The 21,739-nt window shown below is 50.4% G+C and overlaps 1 protein-coding gene across 6 annotated transcripts in view; it reads right to left on the minus strand.

Annotated features, from left to right (window-relative positions):
- UBA1 (ubiquitin like modifier activating enzyme 1) overlaps nt 1–21,739 on the minus strand; it is a 73,355-nt gene that overhangs the window by 42,696 nt on the left and 8,920 nt on the right. For 4 of the 6 annotated variants that reach the window (XM_085534711.1, XM_085534713.1, XM_085534714.1 and 1 more), the window contains exons 3-8: nt 21,165–21,223; nt 18,065–18,233; nt 13,610–13,744; nt 11,589–11,695; nt 8,037–8,127; nt 6,858–6,990 (exon numbers count right to left, since the gene is read on the minus strand). In XM_085534711.1, coding sequence (XP_085390837.1) covers nt 6,858–6,990; nt 8,037–8,127; nt 11,589–11,695; nt 13,610–13,744; nt 18,065–18,233; nt 21,165–21,223 — 694 coding nt within the window. Of the gene's footprint in view, nt 1–1,584; nt 1,666–6,857; nt 6,991–8,036; nt 8,128–11,588; nt 11,696–13,609; nt 13,745–17,729; nt 17,856–18,064; nt 18,234–21,164; nt 21,224–21,739 lie in introns of those variants that run through there. The other 2 variants (XM_085534712.1, XM_085534715.1) reach the window with 2 other exon arrangements.

Below are 21,739 nucleotides of genomic sequence, written 5' to 3' on the forward strand. Positions count from 1 at the left end.
CCCAAAATGGCCCTAAATGACCCCAAATGGCCCTAAATGACCCCAAAAGGGACCTAAATGACCCTAAAAGGGCTCCAGGTCCTAAAGGTGACCCCCAAATGCCCCCATTAAGGCCCCAAATGATCCCAAAATGGCCCTAAATGACCCCATAAAGGGCCACAAAAGGACCCTAAATGACCCCATAAAGGGCTCCAGGTGACCCTAAAAGGGATCCAGGTCCTAAAAGTGACCCTAAAAGGCACCTAGGTCCAAAACTGGACCCCAAAATGGCCTCAAATGGCCCCAAATGGCCCCATTAAGGCCTTAAAGGACCCCATAAGGGCCTTAAAGGACCCTCAAATGGCCCCAAATGCCCCTATTAAGGCTTTAAAAGGACCCCAAAAGGGCCTCAAATGCCCCCAAAATGGCCCCAAATGACCCCAAAAGGGCCCTAAAGGACCCTAAATGACCCCATAAACGGCTCCAGGTGACCCTAAAAGGGATCCAGGTCCTAAAGGTGACCCCAAAAGGCACCTAGGTCCAAAACTGGACCCCAAAATGGCCCCAAATGCCCCCATTAAGGCCCCAAATGACCCCAAAATGGCCTTAAATGACCCCAAATGGACCTAAATGACCCCAAAAGGGACCTAAATGAACCCATAAAGGGCCCTAAATGACCACAAAAAGACCCTAAATGACCCCATAAAGGGCTCCAGGTGACCATAATAGGGCTCCAGGTCCTAAAGGTGATCCCAAAAGGCACTAAATTATCCCAAAAGGGAATAAACGACCCTAAAAGGGCTCCAGGTCCTAAAGGTGACCCCAAAATGGCCCCAATTGCCCCCAAAATGGCCCTAAATGAACCCATAAAGGGCCCTAAATGACCACAAAAGGACCCTAAATGACCCCATAAAGGGCTCCAGGTGACCCTAAAAGGGATCCAGGTCCTAAAAGTGACCCCAAAAGGCACCTAGGTCCAAAATCTGACCCCAAAATGGCCTCAAATGGCCCCAAATGCCCCCATTAAGGCCTTAAAAGGACCCCAAAAGGGCCTCAAATGCCCCCAAAATGGCCCCAAATGACCCCATAAGGGACCTAAATGACCCTAAAAGGGACCTAAATGACCCTAAAAGGGATCCAGGTCCTAAAGGTGGCCCCCAAAATGGCCCTAAATGACCCCAAAAGGGACCTAAATGACCCTAAAAGGGATCCAGGTCCTAAAAGTGACCCTAAAAGGCACCTAGGTCCAAAACTGGACCCCAAAATGGCCCCAAATGGCCCCATTAAGGCCCCAAATGACCCCATAAGGGACCTTAATGACCCAAAAAGGGCCCTAAATGAGCCCATAAAGGGCCCTAAAGGACCACAAAAGGGCCCTAAATGACCCCATAAACGGCTCCAGGTGACCATAAAAGGGATCCAGGTCCTAAAAGTGACCCTAAAAGGGATTCAGGTCCTAAAGGTGGCCCCAAAATGGCCCTAAATGCCCCCAAATGGCCCCATTAAGGCCCCAAATGACCCCATAAGGGACCTTAATGACCCCAAAATGGCCCTAAATGGCCCCAAAATGGCCCCAAATGCCCCCATAAGGTTATAGGGTCGCACCGAGGACGCGGATCTCTATGGGGCCGCAGCTGTTGAGCTCCTCCATCCCCTCCACTTCAGTGACCCCAAAAGGCACCAGGCCCTAAAGGTGGCCCCAAAATGGCCCCAAATGACCCCATTAAGGCCCCAAATGCCCCCATTAAGGCCCCAAATGACCCTAAAATGGCCCTAAATAAACCCATAAATGGCTCCAGGTGACCCTAAAAGGGATCCAGGTCCTAAAAGTGACCCTAAAAGGGATTCAGGTCCTAAAGGTGGCCCCAAAATGGCCCCAAATGCCCCCATTAAGGCCTTAAAAGGACCCCAAAAGGGCCTCAAATGCCCCCAAAATGGCCCCAAATGACCCCATAAGGGACCTTAATGACCTTAAAAGGGACCTAAATGACCCTAAAAGGGCTCCAGGTCCTAAAGGTGACCCCAAAAGGCACCTAGGTCCAAAATCTGACCCCAAAATGGCCCCAAATGCCCCCATTAAGACCCCAAATGACCCCAAAAGGGACCTAAATGACCCTAAAAGGGCTCTAGGTCCTAAAGGTGACCCCCAAATGGCCCTAAATGACCCCAAAAGGGACCTAAATGACCCTAAAAGGGCTCCAGGTCCTAAAAGTGACCCTAAAAGGCACCTAGGTCCAAAATCTGACCCCAAAATGGCCTCAAATGGCCCCAAATGCCCCCATTAAGGCCTTAAAGGACCCCATAAGGGCCTTAAAGGACCCCAAAATGGCCCAAAATGGCCCCAAATGGCCCCAAAATGGCCCCAAATGCCCCCATAATGTTATAGGGTCGCACCGAGGACGCGGATCTCTATGGGGCCGCAGCTGTTGAGCTCCTCCATCCCCTCCACTTCAGTGACCCCAAAAGGAACCAGGTCCTAAAGGTGGCCCCAAAATGGCCTTAAATGACCCCATTAAGGCCCCAAATGACCCTAAAATGGCCCTAAATGACCCCAAAAGGGCCCTAAATGACCCCATAAACGGTTTCAGGTGACCCTAAAAGGGATCCAGATCCTAAAAGTGACCCTAAAAGGCACCTAGGTCCAAAATCTGACCCCAAAATGGCCCCAAATGGCCCCATTAAGACCCCAAATGACCCCAAAATGGCCCCAAAAGGAACCTAAATGACCCTAAAAGGGACCTAAATGACCCCATAAAGGGCTCCAGGTGACCCTAAAAGGGATCCAGGTCCTAAAGGTGGCCCTAAAAGGCACCTAGGTCCAAAATCTGACCCCAAAATGGCCCCAAATGGCCCCATTAAGACCCCAAATGACCCCAAAATGGCCTCAAATGACCCCATTAAGGCCCCAACTGCCCCCAAAAAGGCCCCAAAATGGCCCTAAATGACCCCAAAAAGGGCCCTAAATGACCCCATAAACGGCTCCAGGTGACCCTAAAAGGGATCCAGGTCCTAAAGGTGACCCTAAAAGGCACCTAGGTCCAAAACTGGACCCCAAAATGGCCCCAAATGGCCCCATTAAGGCCCCAAATGACCCAAAATGGCCCCAAATGCCCCCATTAAGGCCCCAATTGCCCCCAAAATGGCCCCAAATGGCCCCAAAATGGCCCCAAATGGCCCCAAAATGGCCCCAAATGCCCCCATAATGTTATAGGGTCGCACCGAGGACGCGGATCTCTATGGGGCCGCAGCTGTTGAGCTCCTCCATCCCCTCCACTTCAGTGACCCCAAAAGGAACCAGGTCCTAAAGGTGGCCCCAAAATGGCCTTAAATGACCCCATTAAGGCCCCAAATGACCCTAAAATGGCCCTAAATGACCCCAAAAGGGCCCTAAATGACCCCATAAACGGTTTCAGGTGACCCTAAAAGGGATCCAGATCCTAAAAGTGACCCTAAAAGGCACCTAGGTCCAAAATCTGACCCCAAAATGGCCCCAAATGGCCCCATTAAGACCCCAAATGACCCCAAAATGGCCCCAAAAGGAACCTAAATGACCCTAAAAGGGACCTAAATGACCCCATAAAGGGCTCCAGGTGACCCTAAAAGGGATCCAGGTCCTAAAGGTGGCCCTAAAAGGCACCTAGGTCCAAAATCTGACCCCAAAATGGCCCCAAATGGCCCCATTAAGACCCCAAATGACCCCAAAATGGCCTCAAATGACCCCATTAAGGCCCCAACTGCCCCCAAAAAGGCCCCAAAATGGCCCTAAATGACCCCAAAAAGGGCCCTAAATGACCCCATAAACGGCTCCAGGTGACCCTAAAAGGGATCCAGGTCCTAAAGGTGACCCTAAAAGGCACCTAGGTCCAAAACTGGACCCCAAAATGGCCCCAAATGGCCCCATTAAGGCCCCAAATGACCCAAAATGGCCCCAAATGCCCCCATTAAGGCCCCAATTGCCCCCAAAATGGCCCCAAATGGCCCCAAAATGGCCCCAAATGGCCCCATAAGGTTATAGGGTCGCACCGAGGACGCGGATCTCTATGGGGCCGCAGCTGTTGAGCTCCTCCATCCCCTCCACTTCAGTGACCCCAAAAGGCACCAGGTCCTAAAGGTGGCCCCAAAATGGCCCTAAATGAGCCCATTAAGGCCCCAAATGACCCCATAAGGGACCTAAATGACCCTAAAAGGGCTCCAGGTCCTAAAGGTGGCCCCAAAATGGCCTTAAATGACCCCATTAAGACCCCAAATGACCCCATAAGGGACCTAAATGACCCTAAAAGGGACCTAAATGACCCTAAAAGGGCTCTAGGTCCTAAAGGTGACCCCCAAATGACCCCATTAAGGCCCCAAATGACCCCAAAATGGCCCTAAATGACCCCAAAATGGCCCTAAATGACCCTAAAATGGCCCTAAATGACCCCATAAAGGGCTCCAGGTGACCCTAAAAGGGATCCAGGTCCTAAAAGTGACCCTAAAAGGGATTCAGGTCCTAAAGGTGGCCCCAAAATGGCCCTAAATGCCCCCAAATGGCCCCATTAAGGCCCCAAATGACCCCATAAGGGACCTTAATGACCCTAAAAGGGATCCAGGTCCTAAAAGTGACCCTAAAAGGCACCTAGGTCCAAAATCTGACCCAAAATGGCCCCAAATGCCCCAATTAAGGCCCCAAATGACCCCAATTGCCCCCAAAATGGCCCCAAATGGCCCCAAATGCCCCCATTAAGGCCTTAAAGGACCCCATAAGGGCCTTAAAGGACCCCAAAATGGCCCTAAATGGCCCCAAATGACCCCAAAATGGCCCCAAATGCCCCCATAAGGTTATAGGGTCGCACCGAGGACGCGGATCTCTATGGGGCCGCAGCTGTTGAGCTCCTCCATCCCCTCCACTTCAGCGACCCCAAAAGGCACCAGGTCCTAAAGGTGGCCCCAAAATGGCCCTAAATGACCCCAAAAGGGCCCTAAATGAACCCATAAAGGGCCCTAAAGGACCCCAAAAGGACCCTAAATGGCCCCATAAACGGCTCCAGGTGACCCTAAAAGGGCTCCAGGTCCTAAAGGCGGCCCCAAAATGGCCCCAAATGACCCCATTAAGGCCCCAAATGCCCCCAAAAGGGCCCTAAATGAACCCATAAAGGGCCACAAAAGGACCCTAAATGACCCCATAAACGGCTCCAGGTGACCCTAAAAGGGATCCAGGTCCTAAAAGTGACCCTAAAAGGCACCTAGGTCCAAAATCTGACCCCAAAATGGCCCTAAATGCCCCCATTAAGGCCCCAAATGACCCCAAAATGGCCCTAAATGAACCCATTAAGGCCCCAAATGACCCCAAAAGGGACCTAAATGACCCTAAAAGGGCTCCAGGTCCTAAAGGTGGCCCCAAAATGGCCCTAAATGCCCCCAAATGACCCCAATTGACCCCAAAATGGCCCTAAATGAACCCATAAAGGGACCTAAATGACCCCAAAATGGCCCTAAATGGCCCCAAAATGGCCCTAAATGGCCCCAAAATGGCCCCAAATGCCCCCATAAGGTTATAGGGTCGCACCGAGGACGCGGATCTCTATGGGGCCGCAGCTGTTGAGCTCCTCCATCCCCTCCACTTCAATGACCCCAAAAGGCACCAGGTCCTAAAGGTGGCCCCAAAATGGCCCTAAATGCCCCCAAATGACCCCAAAAGACCCCAAAATGGCCCCAAATGACCCCAAAAGGGCCTTAATAGGACACCAAATGACCCCATAAGGTTATAGGGTCGCACCGAGGACGCGGATCTCTACGGTGACCCCAAAAGGCACCTAGGTCCAAAATCTGACCCCAAAATGGCCCTAAATGCCCCCATTAAGGCCCCAAATGACCCCAAAATGGCCCTAAATGACCCCATAAAGGGCTCCAGGTGACCCTAAAAGGGATCCAGATCCTAAAGGTGACCCCAAAACAGATCCAGGTCCAAAACTGGACCGCAAAATGGCCTCAAATGGCCCCAAATGCCCCCATTAAGACCCCAAATGACCCCATAAGGGACCTAAATGACCCTAAAAGGGACCTAAATGACCCTAAAAGGGCTCCAGGTCCTAAAGGTGACCCCCAAATGGCCCCAAATGCCCCCATTAAGGCCCCAAATGACCCCAAAATGGCCCTAAATGGCCCCAAATGCCCCCATTAAGGCCTTAAAGGACCCCATAAGGGCCTCAAATGACCCCATTAAGGCCCCAAATGCCCCCATAAGGTTATAGGGTCGCACCGAGGACGCGGATCTCTATGGGGCCGCAGCTGTTGAGCTCCTCCATCCCCTCCACTTCAGTGACCCCAAAAGGCACCAGGTCCTAAAGGTGGCCCCAAAATGGCCCTAAATGACCCCAAAAGGAACCTAAATGACCCTAAAAGGGATCCAGGTCCTAAAAGTGACCCTAAAAGGCACCTAGGTCCAAAATCTGACCCCAAAATGGCCCTAAATGCCCCCAAAATGGCCCCAAATGACCCCATAAGGGACCTAAATGACCCCATAAATGGCTCCAGGTGACCCTAAAAGGGGTCCAGGTCCTAAAAGTGACCCTAAAAGGCACCTAGGTCCAAAATCTGACCCCAAAATGGCCCCAAATGGCCCCATTAAGGCCCCAACTGTCCCCAAAATGGCCCTAAATGACCCCAAATGGCCCCAAAATGGCCCCAAATGCCCCCATAAGGTTATAGGGTCGCACCGAGGACGCGGATCTCGACGGTGACCCCAAAAGGCACCTAGGTCCAAAATCTGACCCCAAAATGGCCCCAAATGTGCCTTAAAGGACCCCAAATGCCCCCATTAAGGCCTTAAAGGACCCCATAAGGGCCTTAAAGGACCCCATATGGGCCCCAAATGCCCCCATAAGGTTATAGGGCCGCACCGAGGACGCGGATCTCTATGGGGCCGCAGCTGTTGAGCTCCTCCATCCCCTCGACTTCGGTGAAGGTGACGAAGTCCCCGCTCTCAAATCCATGTCGGGCCTCATCCAGACACGTCACCTCCCCTGGGTTCCCCTATAAGGAATATAGGGTTTATATAGGGGGATATAGGATATCCTAAATACCCTATAAGGGAATAATGGCCCCAAATACCATATAGGAAGTCTCAAATGCAATATAGGACGCACAAATACCCTATAGGACCCCCCCATATCCCCTATAGGACCCCCATTTTACCCTATAGGATCCCCATATCTCCCCCTATATCCCCCCATATCCCCTATAGGACCCCCATATCCCCTATGGGGCCCCCATATCCCCTATAGGACCCCCATTTTACCCTATAGGACCCCCATATCCCCTACAGGACCCCCATTTTACCCTATAGGACCCCCATATCCCCTACAGAACCCCCATATCCCCTATAGGACTCCACTTTACCCTATAGGACCCCCATATCCCCTATAGGGCCCCCATATCCCCTATAGGACCCCCATATCCCCTATAGGGGCCCCCAATTCCCCCATATCCCTTATAGGACCCCCATATTCCTTATAGGGCCCCCAATTCCCCCATATCCCCTATAGGACCCCCATATCCCCTACAGAACCCCCATATCCCCTATAGGACCCCCACTTTACCCTGTAGGACCCCCATTTTACCCTATAGGACCCCCATATCCCCTATAGGACCCCACTTTACCCTACAGGACCCCCATATCCCCTATAGGACCCCATATCCCCTTTAGGACCCCACTTTACCCTATATGACCCCCATGTGCCCCCCATATCCCCTATAGGGCCCCCATATCCCCTATATGACCCCCATATCCCCTATAGGACCCCCATATCCCCCCCATATCCCCTATAGGGCCCCCATATCCCCTATAGGACCCCCATTTTACCCTATAGGACCCCCATATCCCCTACAGAACCCCCATATCCCCTATAGGACCCCCACTTTACCCTATAGGACCCCCATATCCCCCCCATATCCCCTATAGGACCCCCATATCCCCCCCATATCCCCTATAGGGCCCCCATATCCCCTATATGACCCCCATATCCCCCCCATATCCCCTATAGGGCCCCCATATCCCCTATAGGGCCCCCATATGTTACCTTGGTGACCATGGACACCATGGCGCTCAGTGGCTGCTCCCCATTGGGGTCGGTCACCACCAGGTCGTCCCCAAAGTCACAGAACAGCTGCCTATGGGGGGATATAGGGGATATAGGGGATTTATAGGGGATATAGGGGATCCTATAGGGGATATAGGGGATATAGGGGATTTATAGGGGATATAGGGGATCCTATAGGGGATATAGGGGGATCCTATAGGGGATATAGGGGATTTATAGGGGATATAGGGGATTTATAGGGGATTTATAGGGGATATAGGGGATCCTATAGGGGATATAGGGGATTTATAGGGGATATAGGGGATTTATAGGGGATATAGGGGGGTCCTATAGGGGATATAGGGGATTTATAGGGGATAGAGGGGATTTATAGGGGATATGGGAGTCCTATAGGGGATATAGGGGATCCTATAGGGGATATAGGGGATTTATAAGGGATATAGGGGATCCTATAGGGGATATAGGGGGATCCTATAGGGGATATAGGGGATTTATAGGGGATATAGGGGATCCTATAGGGGATATAGGGGGATCCTATAGGGGATATAGGGGATTTATAGGGGATAGAGGGGATTTATAGGGGATATAGGGGATTTATAGGGGATAGAGGGGAGTCCTATAGAGGATATAGGGGGGTCCTATAGGGGATATAGGGGATTTATAGGGGAAATAGGGGATTTATAGGGGATATAGGGGGTCCTATAGGGGATTTATAGGGGATAGAGGGGATTTATAGGGGATAGAGAGGATTTATAGGGGATATAGGGGATTTATAGGGGATATAGGGGGATCCTATAGGGGATATAGGGGATTTATAGGGGGTATAGGGGGATCCTATAGGGGATATAGGGGATTTATAGGGGATATAGGGGATCCTATAGGGGATATAGGGGATCCTATAGGGGATATAGGGGGTTTATAGGGGATAGAGGGGATTTATAGGGGATTTATAGGGGATTTATAGGGGATATAGGGGATCCTATAGGGGATATAGGGGATTTATAGGGGATATAGGGGGGTCCTATAGGGGATATAGGGGATTTATAGGGGACAGAGGGGATTTATAGGGGATATAGGGGATCCTATAGGGGATATAGGGGATTTATAGGGGATATAGGGGGTTTATAGGGGATATAGGGGATTTATAGGGGATATAGGGGATATAGGGGATTTATAGGGGATATAGGGGATCCTATAGGGGATATAGGGGGCCCTATAGGGGATATAGTGGATATAGGGGATTTATAGGGGATATAGGGGATTTATAGGGGATATGGGAGTCCTATAGGGGATTTAGGGGGTCCTATAGGGGATTTGGGGGGGTTATAGGGGATATAGGGGATTTATAGGGGATATAGGGGGGTCCTATAGGGGATATAGGGGATTTATAGGGGATATAGGGGATCCTATAGGGGATATAGGGGATTTATAGGGGATATAGGGGATTTATAGGGGATAGAGGAGATTTATAGGGGATAGAGGGGATTTATAGGGGATTTATAGGGGATATAGGGGGTTTATAGGGGATATATGGGGGTCCTATAGGGGATATAGGGGGTTTATAGGGGATATATGGGGGTCCTATAGGGGATATAGGGGGTTTATAGGGGATATATGGGGGTCCTATAGGGGATATAGGGGATTTATAGGGGATATAGATGATTTATAGGGGATATAGGGGATTTATAGGGGATATAGGGGATTTATAGGGGATAGAGGGGATTTATAGGGGATATAGGGGGGTCCTATAGGGGATATAGAGGATTTATAGGGGATAGAGGGGATTTATAGGGGATATAGGGGGTTTATAGGGGATATAGGGGGTTTATAGGGGATATAGGGGAATTATAGGGGATATAGGAGATCCTAGAGGGGATATAGGGGGTCCTATAGGGGATATAGGGGATACAGGGGATTTATAGGGGATATAGGGGATTTATAGGGGATAGAGGGGGGTCCAATAGGGGATATAGGGGATTTATAGGGAATATATGGGGTCCTATAGAGGATATAGGGGATTTATAGGGGATTTATAGGGGATATAGGGGATTTATAGGGGATAGAGGGGATTTATAGGGGATAGAGGGGATTTATAGGGGATATAGGGGATTTATAGGGGATTTATAGAGGATATAGGGGATTTATAGGGGATTTATAGGGGATTTATAGGGGATTTATAGGGGATTTATAGGGGATAGAGGGATCTATGGGTGTCTATGGGGCAGCTATGGGGTGTCTACAGGGTGTTTATGGGGTATCCATGGGGTGCCTATGGGGTATTTATAGGTTATCTATGGGGTCTCTTTGGGGTGTCTATGGGGGGTCTATGGGGTCCCTATGGGGTCCCTATGGGGTGTCTATGGGGCAGCTATGGGGTATCTATGGGGTCCCTATGGGGCAACTATGGGGTATCTATGGGGTGTCTATGGGGCAGCTATGGGGCAGCTATGGGGTCTCTATGGGGTGTCTATGGGGCAGCTATGGGGCAGCTATGGGGTGTCTATGGGGCAGCTATAGGGTATCTATGGGGTATCTATAGGGCAGCTATGGGGCAGCTATGGGGTCTCTATGGGGCAGCTATGGGGTCTCTATGGGGTGTCTATGGGGCAGCTATGGGGTCTCTATGGGGTGTCTATGGGGCAGCTATGGGGTCTCTATGGGGTGTCTATGGGGCAGCTATGGGGTATCTATAGGGCAGCTATGGGGCAGCTATGGGGTATCTATAGGGCAGCTATGGGGCAGCTATGGGGTATCTATAGGGCAGCTATGGGGCAGCTATGGGGTCTCTATGGGGCAGCTATGGGGCAGCTATGGGGCAGCTATGGGGTCCCTATGGGGCAGCTATGGGGCAGCTATGGGGTATCTATAGGGCAGCTATGGGGCAGCTATGGGGTATCTATAGGGCAGCTATGGGGCAGCTATGGGGCAGCTATGGGGCAGCTATGGGGTATCTATAGGGCAGCTATGGGGCAGCTATGGGGTATCTATAGGGCAGCTATGGGGCAGCTATGGGGTCCCTATGGGGCAGCTATGGGGCAGCTATGGGGCAGCTATGGGGTATCTATAGGGCAGCTATGGGGTGTCTATGGGGCAGCTATGGGGTATCTATAGGGCAGCTATGGGGCAGCTATGGGGCAGCTATGGGGCAGCTATGGGGTATCTATGGGGTATCTATAGGGCAGCTATGGGGCAGCTATGGGGTCTCTATGGGGTATCTACGGGGCAGCTATGGGGCAGCTATGGGGCAGCTATGGGGTATCTATAGGGCAGCTATGGGGTATCCATAGGGCAGCTATGGGGCAGCTATGGGGTCTCTATGGGGCAGCTATGGGGCAGCTATGGGGTGTCTAAGGGGCAGCTATGGGGCAGCTATGGGGCAGCTATGGGGTATCTATAGGGCAGCTATGGGGTCTCTATGGGGTGTCTATGGGGCAGCCATAGGTCAGCTATGGGGTGTCTATGGGGTATCTATGGGGTATCTATAGGGCAGCTATGGGGCAGCTATGGGGCAGCTATGGGGTGTGCACAGACCCGAACAGTCCCCTGGTATCAGCCACCACCAACTGGATCCCGCGGCGATGGCAGAAATCCCCGACCCACAACTGCTCCTCCAGGGGGGAGTTGGTCAGAACCACCACCTGCAATTAATTAACACTCATTAATTAGCATTAATTAGTACCTTCATTCATAGGGTATAGGGTCAGTTATGGGATCACAATGGTCATTAATAGGGTTTGGGGTCAGCTATAGGGGCAGGGGGTGAGGTTGGGGGTCAGAATGTCCACCTGGAGTTAATTAATGGCAATTAATTAGTGGTAATTAGTGCGGTAATTAATAGGGTATGGGGTCAGCTATGGGGCAGCCATGGGGTGCCTATGGGGTTTCTATAGGTTCTCTATGGGGTCTCTATGGGGTGTCTATGGGGCATCAATGGGGTCTCTATGGGGTACCTATGGGGCAGCTATGGGGCAGCTATGGGGTCTCTATGGGGTATCCACGAGGCATCTATGGGGCAGCAATGGGGTCTCTATGGGGCGGCTATGGGGTATCTACGGGACGGCTATGGGGTATCTACGGGACGGCTATGGGGTCTCTATGGGGCAGCTATGGGGTATTAATAGGGTCTCTATGGGGCGGCTATGGAGTCTCTATGGCGCAGCTATGGGGTATTAATAGGCTCCCTATGGGGCAGCTATGAGGCATCTATGGGGTCTCTAAGGAGCAGCTATGGGGTATTAATAGGGTCTCTACGGGGTCTCTATGGGGTAGCTATGGGGCAGCTATGAGGCAGCTATGGGGTTTCTATGGGGCAGCTATGGGGTAGCTATGGGGCAGCCATGGGGTCTCTAAGGGGCAGCTATGGGGCAGCTATGGGGTCTCTATGGGGCAGCTATGGGGTCTCTATGGGGCATCTATTGGGCAGCTACGGGGCGGCTATGAGGCAGCTATGGGGTCTCTATGGGGCAGCTATGGGGCAGCTATGGGGCAGCTATAGGGCGGCTATGGGGCAGCTATGGGGCAGCTATGGGGCGGCTATGGGGTCTCTAAGGGGCAGCTATGGGGCAGCTATGGGGCAGCCATGGGGTCTCTAAGGGGCAGCTATGGGGCAGCTATGGGGTCTCTATGGGGACTCTAAGGGGCATCTATGGGGCATCTATGGGGCAGCTATGGGGCAGCTATGGGGCAGCTATGGGACAGCTATGGGGTCTCTATGGGGCAGCTATGGGGTCTCTATGGGGCAGCTATGGGGCACCAATGGGGTATTAATAGGGTCTCTATGGGGTCTCTACGAGGCATCTATGGGGTCTCTATGGGGCAGCTATGGGGCGGTTATGGGGCAGCTATGGGGCATCTATGGGGTCTCTATGGGGCAGCTATGGGGCACCAATGGGGTATTAATAGGGTCTCTATGGGGTCTCTATGAGGCATCTATGGGGCAGCTATGGGGCATCTATGGGGTAGCTATGGGGCAGCTATGGGGCAGCCATGGGGTCTCTAAGGGGCAGCTATGGGGCAGCTATGGGGTCTCTATGGGGACTCTAAGGGGCATCTATGGGGCATCTATGGGGCATCTATGGGGCAGCTATGGGGCAGCTATGGGGCGGCTATGGGGCAGCCATGGGGTACCTGGAAGGGCTGCAGCAGCTCTTTGCTGAGCGGCTCCCGGCTGCTGCTGACCCCCACGCGTGCTATGAGGCATCTATGGGGTCTCTAAGGGGCATCTATGGGGCAGCTATGGGGCAGCTATGGGGCGGCTATGGGGCATCTATGGGGTCTCTATGGGGCAGCTATGGGGTCTCTAAGGGGCATGTATTGGGCAGCTACGGGGCGGCTATGAGGCAGCTATGGGGTCTCTATGGGGCAGCTATGGGGCAGCCATGGGGTCTCTAAGGGGCATCTATGGGGCAGCTATGGGGTCTCTATGGGGACTCTAAGGGGCATCTATGGGGCATCTATGGGGTAGCTACGGGGCAGCTATGGGGCAGCTATGGGGCGGCTATGGGGCAGCTATGGGGCAGCTATGGGGCAGCTATGGGGCAGCCATGGGGTACCTGGAAGGGCTGCAGCAGCTCCTCGCTGAGCGGCTCCCGGCTGCTGCTGACCCCCACGTACGCGTTGAGTTCGGCCAATCGGGGCAGCGTCGCCTCGGCCCGGTTCTGACCCACATCGGCCTCACGTAAATAGAACTGAATGGGAAAGGGGGGAAATGCACCAAAATCCCACAAAATGGACCCAAAATGGAGCTAAAATGGACCCAAATGGGCCTAAAATGGACCCAAATGGAGCTAAAATGGGCCTAAATGGACCCAAATGGACCCAAAATGGACCCAAATGGACCCAAATGGACCTAAAATGGGCCTAAATGGACCCAAAATGGGACCAAAATGGAGCTAAATGGACCCAAATGGGACCAAAATGGACCCAAATGGACCTAAAATGGACCCAAAATGGGCCTAAATGGGCCTAAATGGACCTAAATGGACCCAAATGGACCCAAATGGACCTAAAATGGACCTAAAATGGACCCAAATGGACCTAAAATGGGCCTAAAATGGACCCAAATGAACCCAAATGGACCTAAAATGGACCTAAAATGGGACCAAAATGGACCCAAATGGACCCAAAATGGACCCAAAATGGGCCTAAATGGACCCAAATGGACCCAAATGGGCCCAAAATGGAGCTAAAATGGACCTAAAATGGGCCTAAATGGACCCAAAATGGAGCTAAAATGGGCCCAAATGGACCTAAAATGGACCAAAATGGACCCAAATGGACCCAAAATGGACCCAAATGGACCCAAAATGGACGCAAAATGGACCTAAAATGGGACCAAAATGGACCGAAATGGACCCAAATGGACCTAAATGGACCCAAATGGACCTAAATGGGCCTAAAATAGACCAAAAATGGACCCAAATGGACCTAAAATGGGCCCAAAATGGACCTAAAATGGACCCAAATGGACCCAAATGGACCTAAAATGGGCCTAAAATGGACCCAAATGGAGCTAAAATGGACCCAAAATGGGCCTAAATGGACCTAAATGGACCCAAATGGACCTAAATGGACCTAAAATGGACCTAAAATGGACCCAAATGGACCCAAAATGGACCTAAATGGACCCAAATGAACCCAAATGGACCTAAAATGGACCTAAAATGGGACCAAAATGGACCCAAATGGACCCAAAATGGACCCAAAATGGGCCTAAATGGACCCAAATGGACCCAAATGGGCCCAAAATGGAGCTAAAATGGACCTAAAATGGGCCTAAATGGACCCAAAATGGAGCTAAAATGGGCCCAAATGGACCTAAAATGGACCAAAATGGACCCAAATGGACCCAAAATGGACGCAAAATGGACCTAAAATGGGACCAAAATGGACCGAAATGGACCCAAATGGACCTAAATGGACCCAAATGGACCTAAATGGGCCTAAAATAGACCAAAAATGGACCCAAATGGACCTAAAATGGGCCCAAAATGGACCTAAAATGGACCCAAATGGACCCAAATGGACCTAAAATGGGCCTAAAATGGACCCAAATGGAGCTAAAATGGACCCAAAATGGGCCTAAATGGACCTAAATGGACCCAAATGGACCTAAATGGACCTAAAATGGACCTAAAATGGACCCAAATGGACCCAAAATGGACCTAAATGGACCCAAATGGACCCAAATGGACCCAAATGGGCCCAAAATGGACCCAAATGGACCTAAAATGGACCTAAAATGGACCCAAAATGGACCTAAAATGGACCTAAAATGGACCCAAAATGGACCTAAAATGGGACCAAAATGGACCTAAAATGGACCTAAAATGGACCCAAAATGGACCCAAAATGGACCTAAATGGACCCAAAATGGACCTAAAATGGACCCAAATGGACCCAAAATGGACCCACAATCCCATTAAGTGAGCCCATAATCCCATAAAATGGACCCAAAATCCCATAAAATGAGACCAAAAATCCCATAAAAGGGACCCAAAATCCCATAAAAGGGACCAAAAATCCCATTAAATGGACCCAAAATCCCATAAAATGGACCCAAAATCCCATAAAATGGACCCAAAATCCCATAAAATGAGCCCAAAATCCCATAAAATGGACCCAAAATCCCATTAAATGGACCCAAAATCCCATTAAATGGACCCAAAATCCCATAAAATGGACCCAAAATCCCATAAAATGAGCCCAAAATCCCATAAAATGGACCCAAAATCCCATAAAAGGGACCCAAAATCCCATTAAGTGGACCCAAAATCCCATAAAATGGACCCAAAATCCCATAAAACAGACCCAAAATCCCATAAAAGGGACCCAAAATCCCATTAAATGGACCCAAAATCCCATAAAATGGACCCAAAATCCCATAAAATGGACCCAAAATCCAACAAAATGAGCCCATAAATCCCATTGAATGGACCCAAAATCCCATTAAATAGACCCAAAATCCCATAAAATGGACCCAAAATCCCATAAAAGGGACCCAAAATCCCATAAAATGGACCCAAAATCCCATAAAATGGACCCAAAATCCCATTAAATGAGGCCCATACCCCCCCCAAATGGCCCCATATCTCCCCTCCCAGGCCCTATTAACCCTAATTAATGACTAATTAACACTAATTAACACTAGTTAACGCTAATTAACCCACCTGTGATGACAGGTCGGCCCATGTCGCGGGCTGGGACGGATTTGACCCCATAAACCCCCCTAATGACCCCATAAACACCCCCCCCAAAGGGCCTATTAACCCTAATTAATGACTAATTAATCACTAATTAACACTAGTTAACGCTAATTAACCCACCTGTAATGACAGGTCGGCCCACGTCGCGGGCTGGGGGTCGTGTAGGGTGACGGATTGGACCCCATAAACCCCCCTAATAACCCCATAAACTCCCCCAAAGGCCCTATTAACCCTAATTAACAGCTAATTAACCCTAATTAACGCTAATTAACCCACCTGTGACGACAGGTCGGCCCATGTCGCGGGCTGGGGGTCGTGTAGGGTGACGGATTTGACCCCCCCCAGGTCTCCATACCACCCCCATATGGCCCCATATCCCCCCCCCAAACCCTATTAACCCAAATTAACAGCTAATTAACGGCTAATTAACACTAATTAACACTAATTAACCCACCTGTGATGACAGATCAGCCCACGTTGCGGGCTGGGGGTCGTGTAGGGTGACGGATTTGACCCCCCCCAGGAACCCATATACCCCCCCATATGGCCCCATATCCCCCATAAGGAGCTCATTAGCCCTAATTAACACCTAATTAACACTAATTAACGCTAATTAACCCACCTGTGATGACAGGTCGGCCCACGTTGCAGGCTGGGGGTCGTGTAGGGTGACGGATTTGACCCCCCCCAGGTCTCCATACCACCCCCATATGGCCCCTTATCCCCCATATGGAGCTCATTAACCCTAATTAACACTAATTAACGCTAATTAACCCACCTGTGATGACAGATCAGCCCACGTTGCAGGCTGGGGGTCGTGTAGGGTGACGGATTTGACCCCCCCCAGGTCTCCATACCACCCCCATATGGCCCCATATCCCCCTCCCAGGCCCTATTAACCCTAATTAAGGACTAATTAACACCTAATTAACACTAATTAACGCTAATTAACCCACCTGTGATGACAGGTCGGCCCATGTTGCAGGCTGGGGGTCGTGTAGGGTGACGGATTTGACCCTCCCCAGGTCTCCATACCCCCCCCAAATGGCCCCATATCCCCATCCCAGGCCCTATTAACCCTCATTAATAGCTAATTAACACTAATTAACGCTAATTAACCCACCTGTGATGACAGGTCGGCCCACGTCGAGGGCTGGGGGTCGTGTAGGGTGACTGATTGGACCCCATAAACCCCCCTAATGACCCCATAAACCCCCCCCAAATGGCCCCATATCCCCCATAGGGAGTTCATTAGCCCTAATTAGCACCTCGTTAATGACTAATTAACACTAATTAACCCACCTGTGATGACAGATCAGCCCACGTTGCGGGCTGGGGGTCGTGTAGGGTGACGGATTTGACCCCATAAACCCCCCCCAAGGCCCAATACCCCCCTCTATAACAACTCTCAGTCCCCATTAACTCTAATTAATCACTAATTAACACTAATTAACGCTAATTAACCCACATGTGATGACAGGTCGGCCCAGGTCGCGGGCTGGGGGTCGTGTAGGGTGACGGATTTAACCCCCCCCAGGACCCCATAAACCCCCCCATATGGCCCCATATAGACCCCCATTGTTCATTAGGACCCAATTAACACCTAATTAACACTAATTAACGCTAATTAACCCACCTGTGATGACAGATCAGCCCACGTTGCAGGCTGGGGGTCGTGTAGGGTGACGGATTTGACCCCCCCCAGGGCTCCATACCCCCCCCAAATGGCCCCATATCCCCCTCCCAGGCCCTATTAACCCTAATTAAGGACTAATTAACACTAATTAACGCTAATTAACCCACCTGTGATGACAGATCAGCCCACGTCGCAGGCTGGGGGTCGTGTAGGGTGACGGATTTGACCCCCCCCAGCACCAGGTTCTTGGCCACCTCCACCCCCAGCCCCCGCAGCCCCGACACCAACACGTTGGACGTCTGCATCCGCTTCATGGCCTCGTGGCCCAGCACGTACCTGGGGGGTAATTAACGTTAATTAGCGTTAATTACATCGTTAACCAGGGGGTAGAGGGGGTCAGGAAAGAGTTAAGGCCCAGCATGTTCATTAGGGGTAATTAATTAGGTCATTAAGGGGGAGGTTAGTAGAGGAGAAAGAGGGTTAAGGCCCAGCAGGTACCTAGGAGGTAATTAACGTTAATTGGCGTTAATTAGTGTTAATTAGCTCATTAACGAGGGGGTAGAGGGGGTCAGGAAAGGGTTAAGGCCCAGCATGTTCATTAGGGGTAATTAATGGTGTTAATTAGGTCATTAAGGGGGGGGTTAGTAGAGGAGAAAGAGGGTTAAGGCCCAGCATGTACCTAGGGGTTAATTAATGTTAATTAGCGTTAATTAGTATTAATTAGCTCGTTAATGAGGGGGTAGAGGGGGTCAGGAAAGGGTTAAGGCCCAGCCATGTACCTGGGGGGTAATTAATGGTGTTAATTAGGTCATTAAGGGGGGGGTTAGAAGAGGAGAAAGAGGGTTAAGGCCCAGCATGTACCTAGGGGTTAATTAACGTTAATTAGAGTTAATTAGATCGTTAACCAGGGGGTAGAGGAGGTCAGGAAAGGGTTAAGGCCCAGCCATGTTCATTAGGGGTAATTAATGGTGTTAATTAGGTCATTAAGGGGGGGTTAGTAGAGGAGAAAGAGGGTTAAGGCCCAGCAGGTACCTAAGAGGTAATTAACGTTAATTGGCGTTAATTAGTGTTAATTAGCTCATTAACGAGGGGGTAGAGGGGGTCAGGAAAGGGTTAAGGCCCAGCCATGTACCTGGGGGGGTAATTAATGGTGTTAATTAGGTCATTAAGGGGGAGTTAGAAGAGGAGAAAGAGGGTTAAGGCCCAGCATGTACCTAGGGGGTAATTAACGTTAATTAGCGTTAATTAGATCGTTAACCAGGGGGGGAGAGGGTTAAGGCCCAGCCATGTTCATTAGGGGTAATTAATAGTGTTAATTAGGTCATTAAGGGGGGGTTAGTAGAGGAGAAAGAGGGTTAAGGCCCAGCAGGTACCTAGGGGTTAATTAACGTTAATTGGCGTTAATTAGTGTTAATTAGCTCGTTAACGAGGGGGTAGAGGGGGTCAGGAAAGGGTTAAGGCCCAGCATGTTCATTAGGGGTAATTAATGGTGTTAATTAGGTCATTAAGGGAGGGGTTAGTAGAGAAGAAAGAGGGTTAAGGCCCAGCATGTACCTAGGGGGTAATTAACGTTAATTAGCGTTAATTAGATCATTAATGAGGGGGGGAGAGGGTTAAGGCCCAGCCATGTACCTGGGGGGTAATTAATGGTGTTAATTAGGTCATTAAGGGGGAGGTTAGTAGAGGAGAAAGAGGGTTAAGGCCCAGCATGTACCTAGGGGGTAATTAACGTTAATTAGCGTTAATTAGATCGTTAACCAGGGGGTAGAGGGTTAAGGCCCAGCCATGTTCATTAGGGGTAATTAATGGTGTTAATTAGGTCATTAAGGGGGGGGGTTAGTAGAGGAGAAAGAGGGTTAAGGCCCAGCATGTACCTAGGGGTTAATTAACGTTAATTAGCGTTAATTAGATCGTTAACGAGGGGGGAGAGGGGGTCAGGAAAGGGTTAAGGCCCAACCATGTTCATTAGGGGTAATTAATGGTGTTAATTAGGCCATTAAGGGCGGGGTTAGTAGAGGAGAAAGAGGGTTAAGGCCCAGCATGTACCTGGGGGGTAATTAACGTTAATTAGCGTTAATTAGATCGTTAACCAGGGGGGGAGAGGGTTAAAGCCCAGCCATGAACAGGGGGGGTAATTAATGGTGTTAATTAGGTCATTAAGGGGGGGTTAGTAGAGGGTAAGACCCTATAAAACCCCCATAAGACCCCATAAAAACCCCATAAGACCCCGTAAGAACCCAAAAAAACCCATAAGACCCCATAAAAACCCCGTAAGACCCCGTAAGACCCCATAAAAACCCCATAGAACCCCATAAGACCCCATAAAAACCCATAAGACCCCATAAAAACCCATAAGACCTCATAAAAACCGCATAAATACCCTTAAGACCCCATAAATCCTCATAAGACCACATAAAACCCCACAAAACCCCGTAAGACCCCATAAGACCCCCCAAGACCCCCAAAACCCCATAAGACCCCATAAAACCACCCAAAACCCCATAAAACCCCATAAGACACCATAAGATCCCATAAGACCCGATAAAACCTAATAAGACCCCACTAGACCCTTTAAAAGCCCGTAAGACCCCATAAAAACCCCATAAATACCCCATAAGACCCCATAAATCCTCATAAGCCCACATAAAACCCCACAAAACCCCACAGGACCCCATAAGACTCCCCAAGCCCCCCAAAACCCCATAAGACCCCATAAAACCTTATAAGACCCCACTAGACCCCTTAAAACCCCATAAGACCCCATAAAAACCCATAAGACCCCATAAAAACCCCAAAGAACCCCATAAGACCCCATAAAAACCCATAAGACCCCATAAAAACCCATAAGACCCCATGAAAACCCATAAGACCCCATGAAAACCACATAAGACCCATAAGACCCCATAAGGCCCCATAAGACCCCATAAAAACCCATAAGAGCCCACAAAAACCCCATAGAACCCCATAAGACCCCATAAAAACCCATTAGACCCCATAAAAACACCATAGAACCCCATAAGATCCCATAAAAACCCCATAAGGCCCCATAAGGCCCCATAAGACCCCATAAAAACCCCATAAGGCCCCATAAGACCCCATAAAACCCCATAAAACCCCATAAAAACCCGTAAGACCCTATAAAAACCCCATAAGGCCCCATAAGACCCCATAAAACCACGTAAGACCCCATAAAACCCCATAGAACCCCATAAGACCCCATAAAAACCCCATAAAACCCCATAAGACCCCATAAGAGCCCACACTCACAGCTGCCTCGAGTACAGCCCCTCATCGATCTCCGCTTCGCCGCCGTTCTTCGCCATTCCCTGTAGGGTCAGCAGCCATTTAGGGTCAGAGCCCAACGTTTGGAGTTATGGGGTCAATGGGGTCAATGGGGACATTGGGGTCAATGGGGACATTGGGGTCAATGGGGTCAATGGGGACATTGGGGTCAATGGGATCAATGGGGACATTGGGGTCAATGGGATCAATAGGGTCAATGGGAATCAATGGGCATCAATGGGGATCAATGGGGTCAATGGGGATCAATGGGGGTCAATGAGAGCAATGGGGTCAATGGGGTCAATGGGGTCAATGGGGACATTGGGGTCAATGGGGGTCAATGAGAGCAATGGGGTCAATGGGGACATTGGGGTCAATAGGGATCAATGGGGATCAATGGAGATCAATGGGGGTCAGTGGGAGCAATGGGGTCAATGGGGACATTGAGGTCAATGGGGTCAATAGGGATCAACGGGGATCAATGGGTGACAATGGGTGTCAATGGGGGACAATGGGATCAATGGGGTCAATGGGGACATTGGGGTCAATGGGGTCAATGG

Source organism: Coturnix japonica, unplaced genomic scaffold (genome assembly GCF_054131305.1).
Source record: "Coturnix japonica strain WE unplaced genomic scaffold, WE-NBRP24 Scf097, whole genome shotgun sequence".
NCBI lineage: Eukaryota > Metazoa > Chordata > Aves > Galliformes > Phasianidae > Coturnix > Coturnix japonica.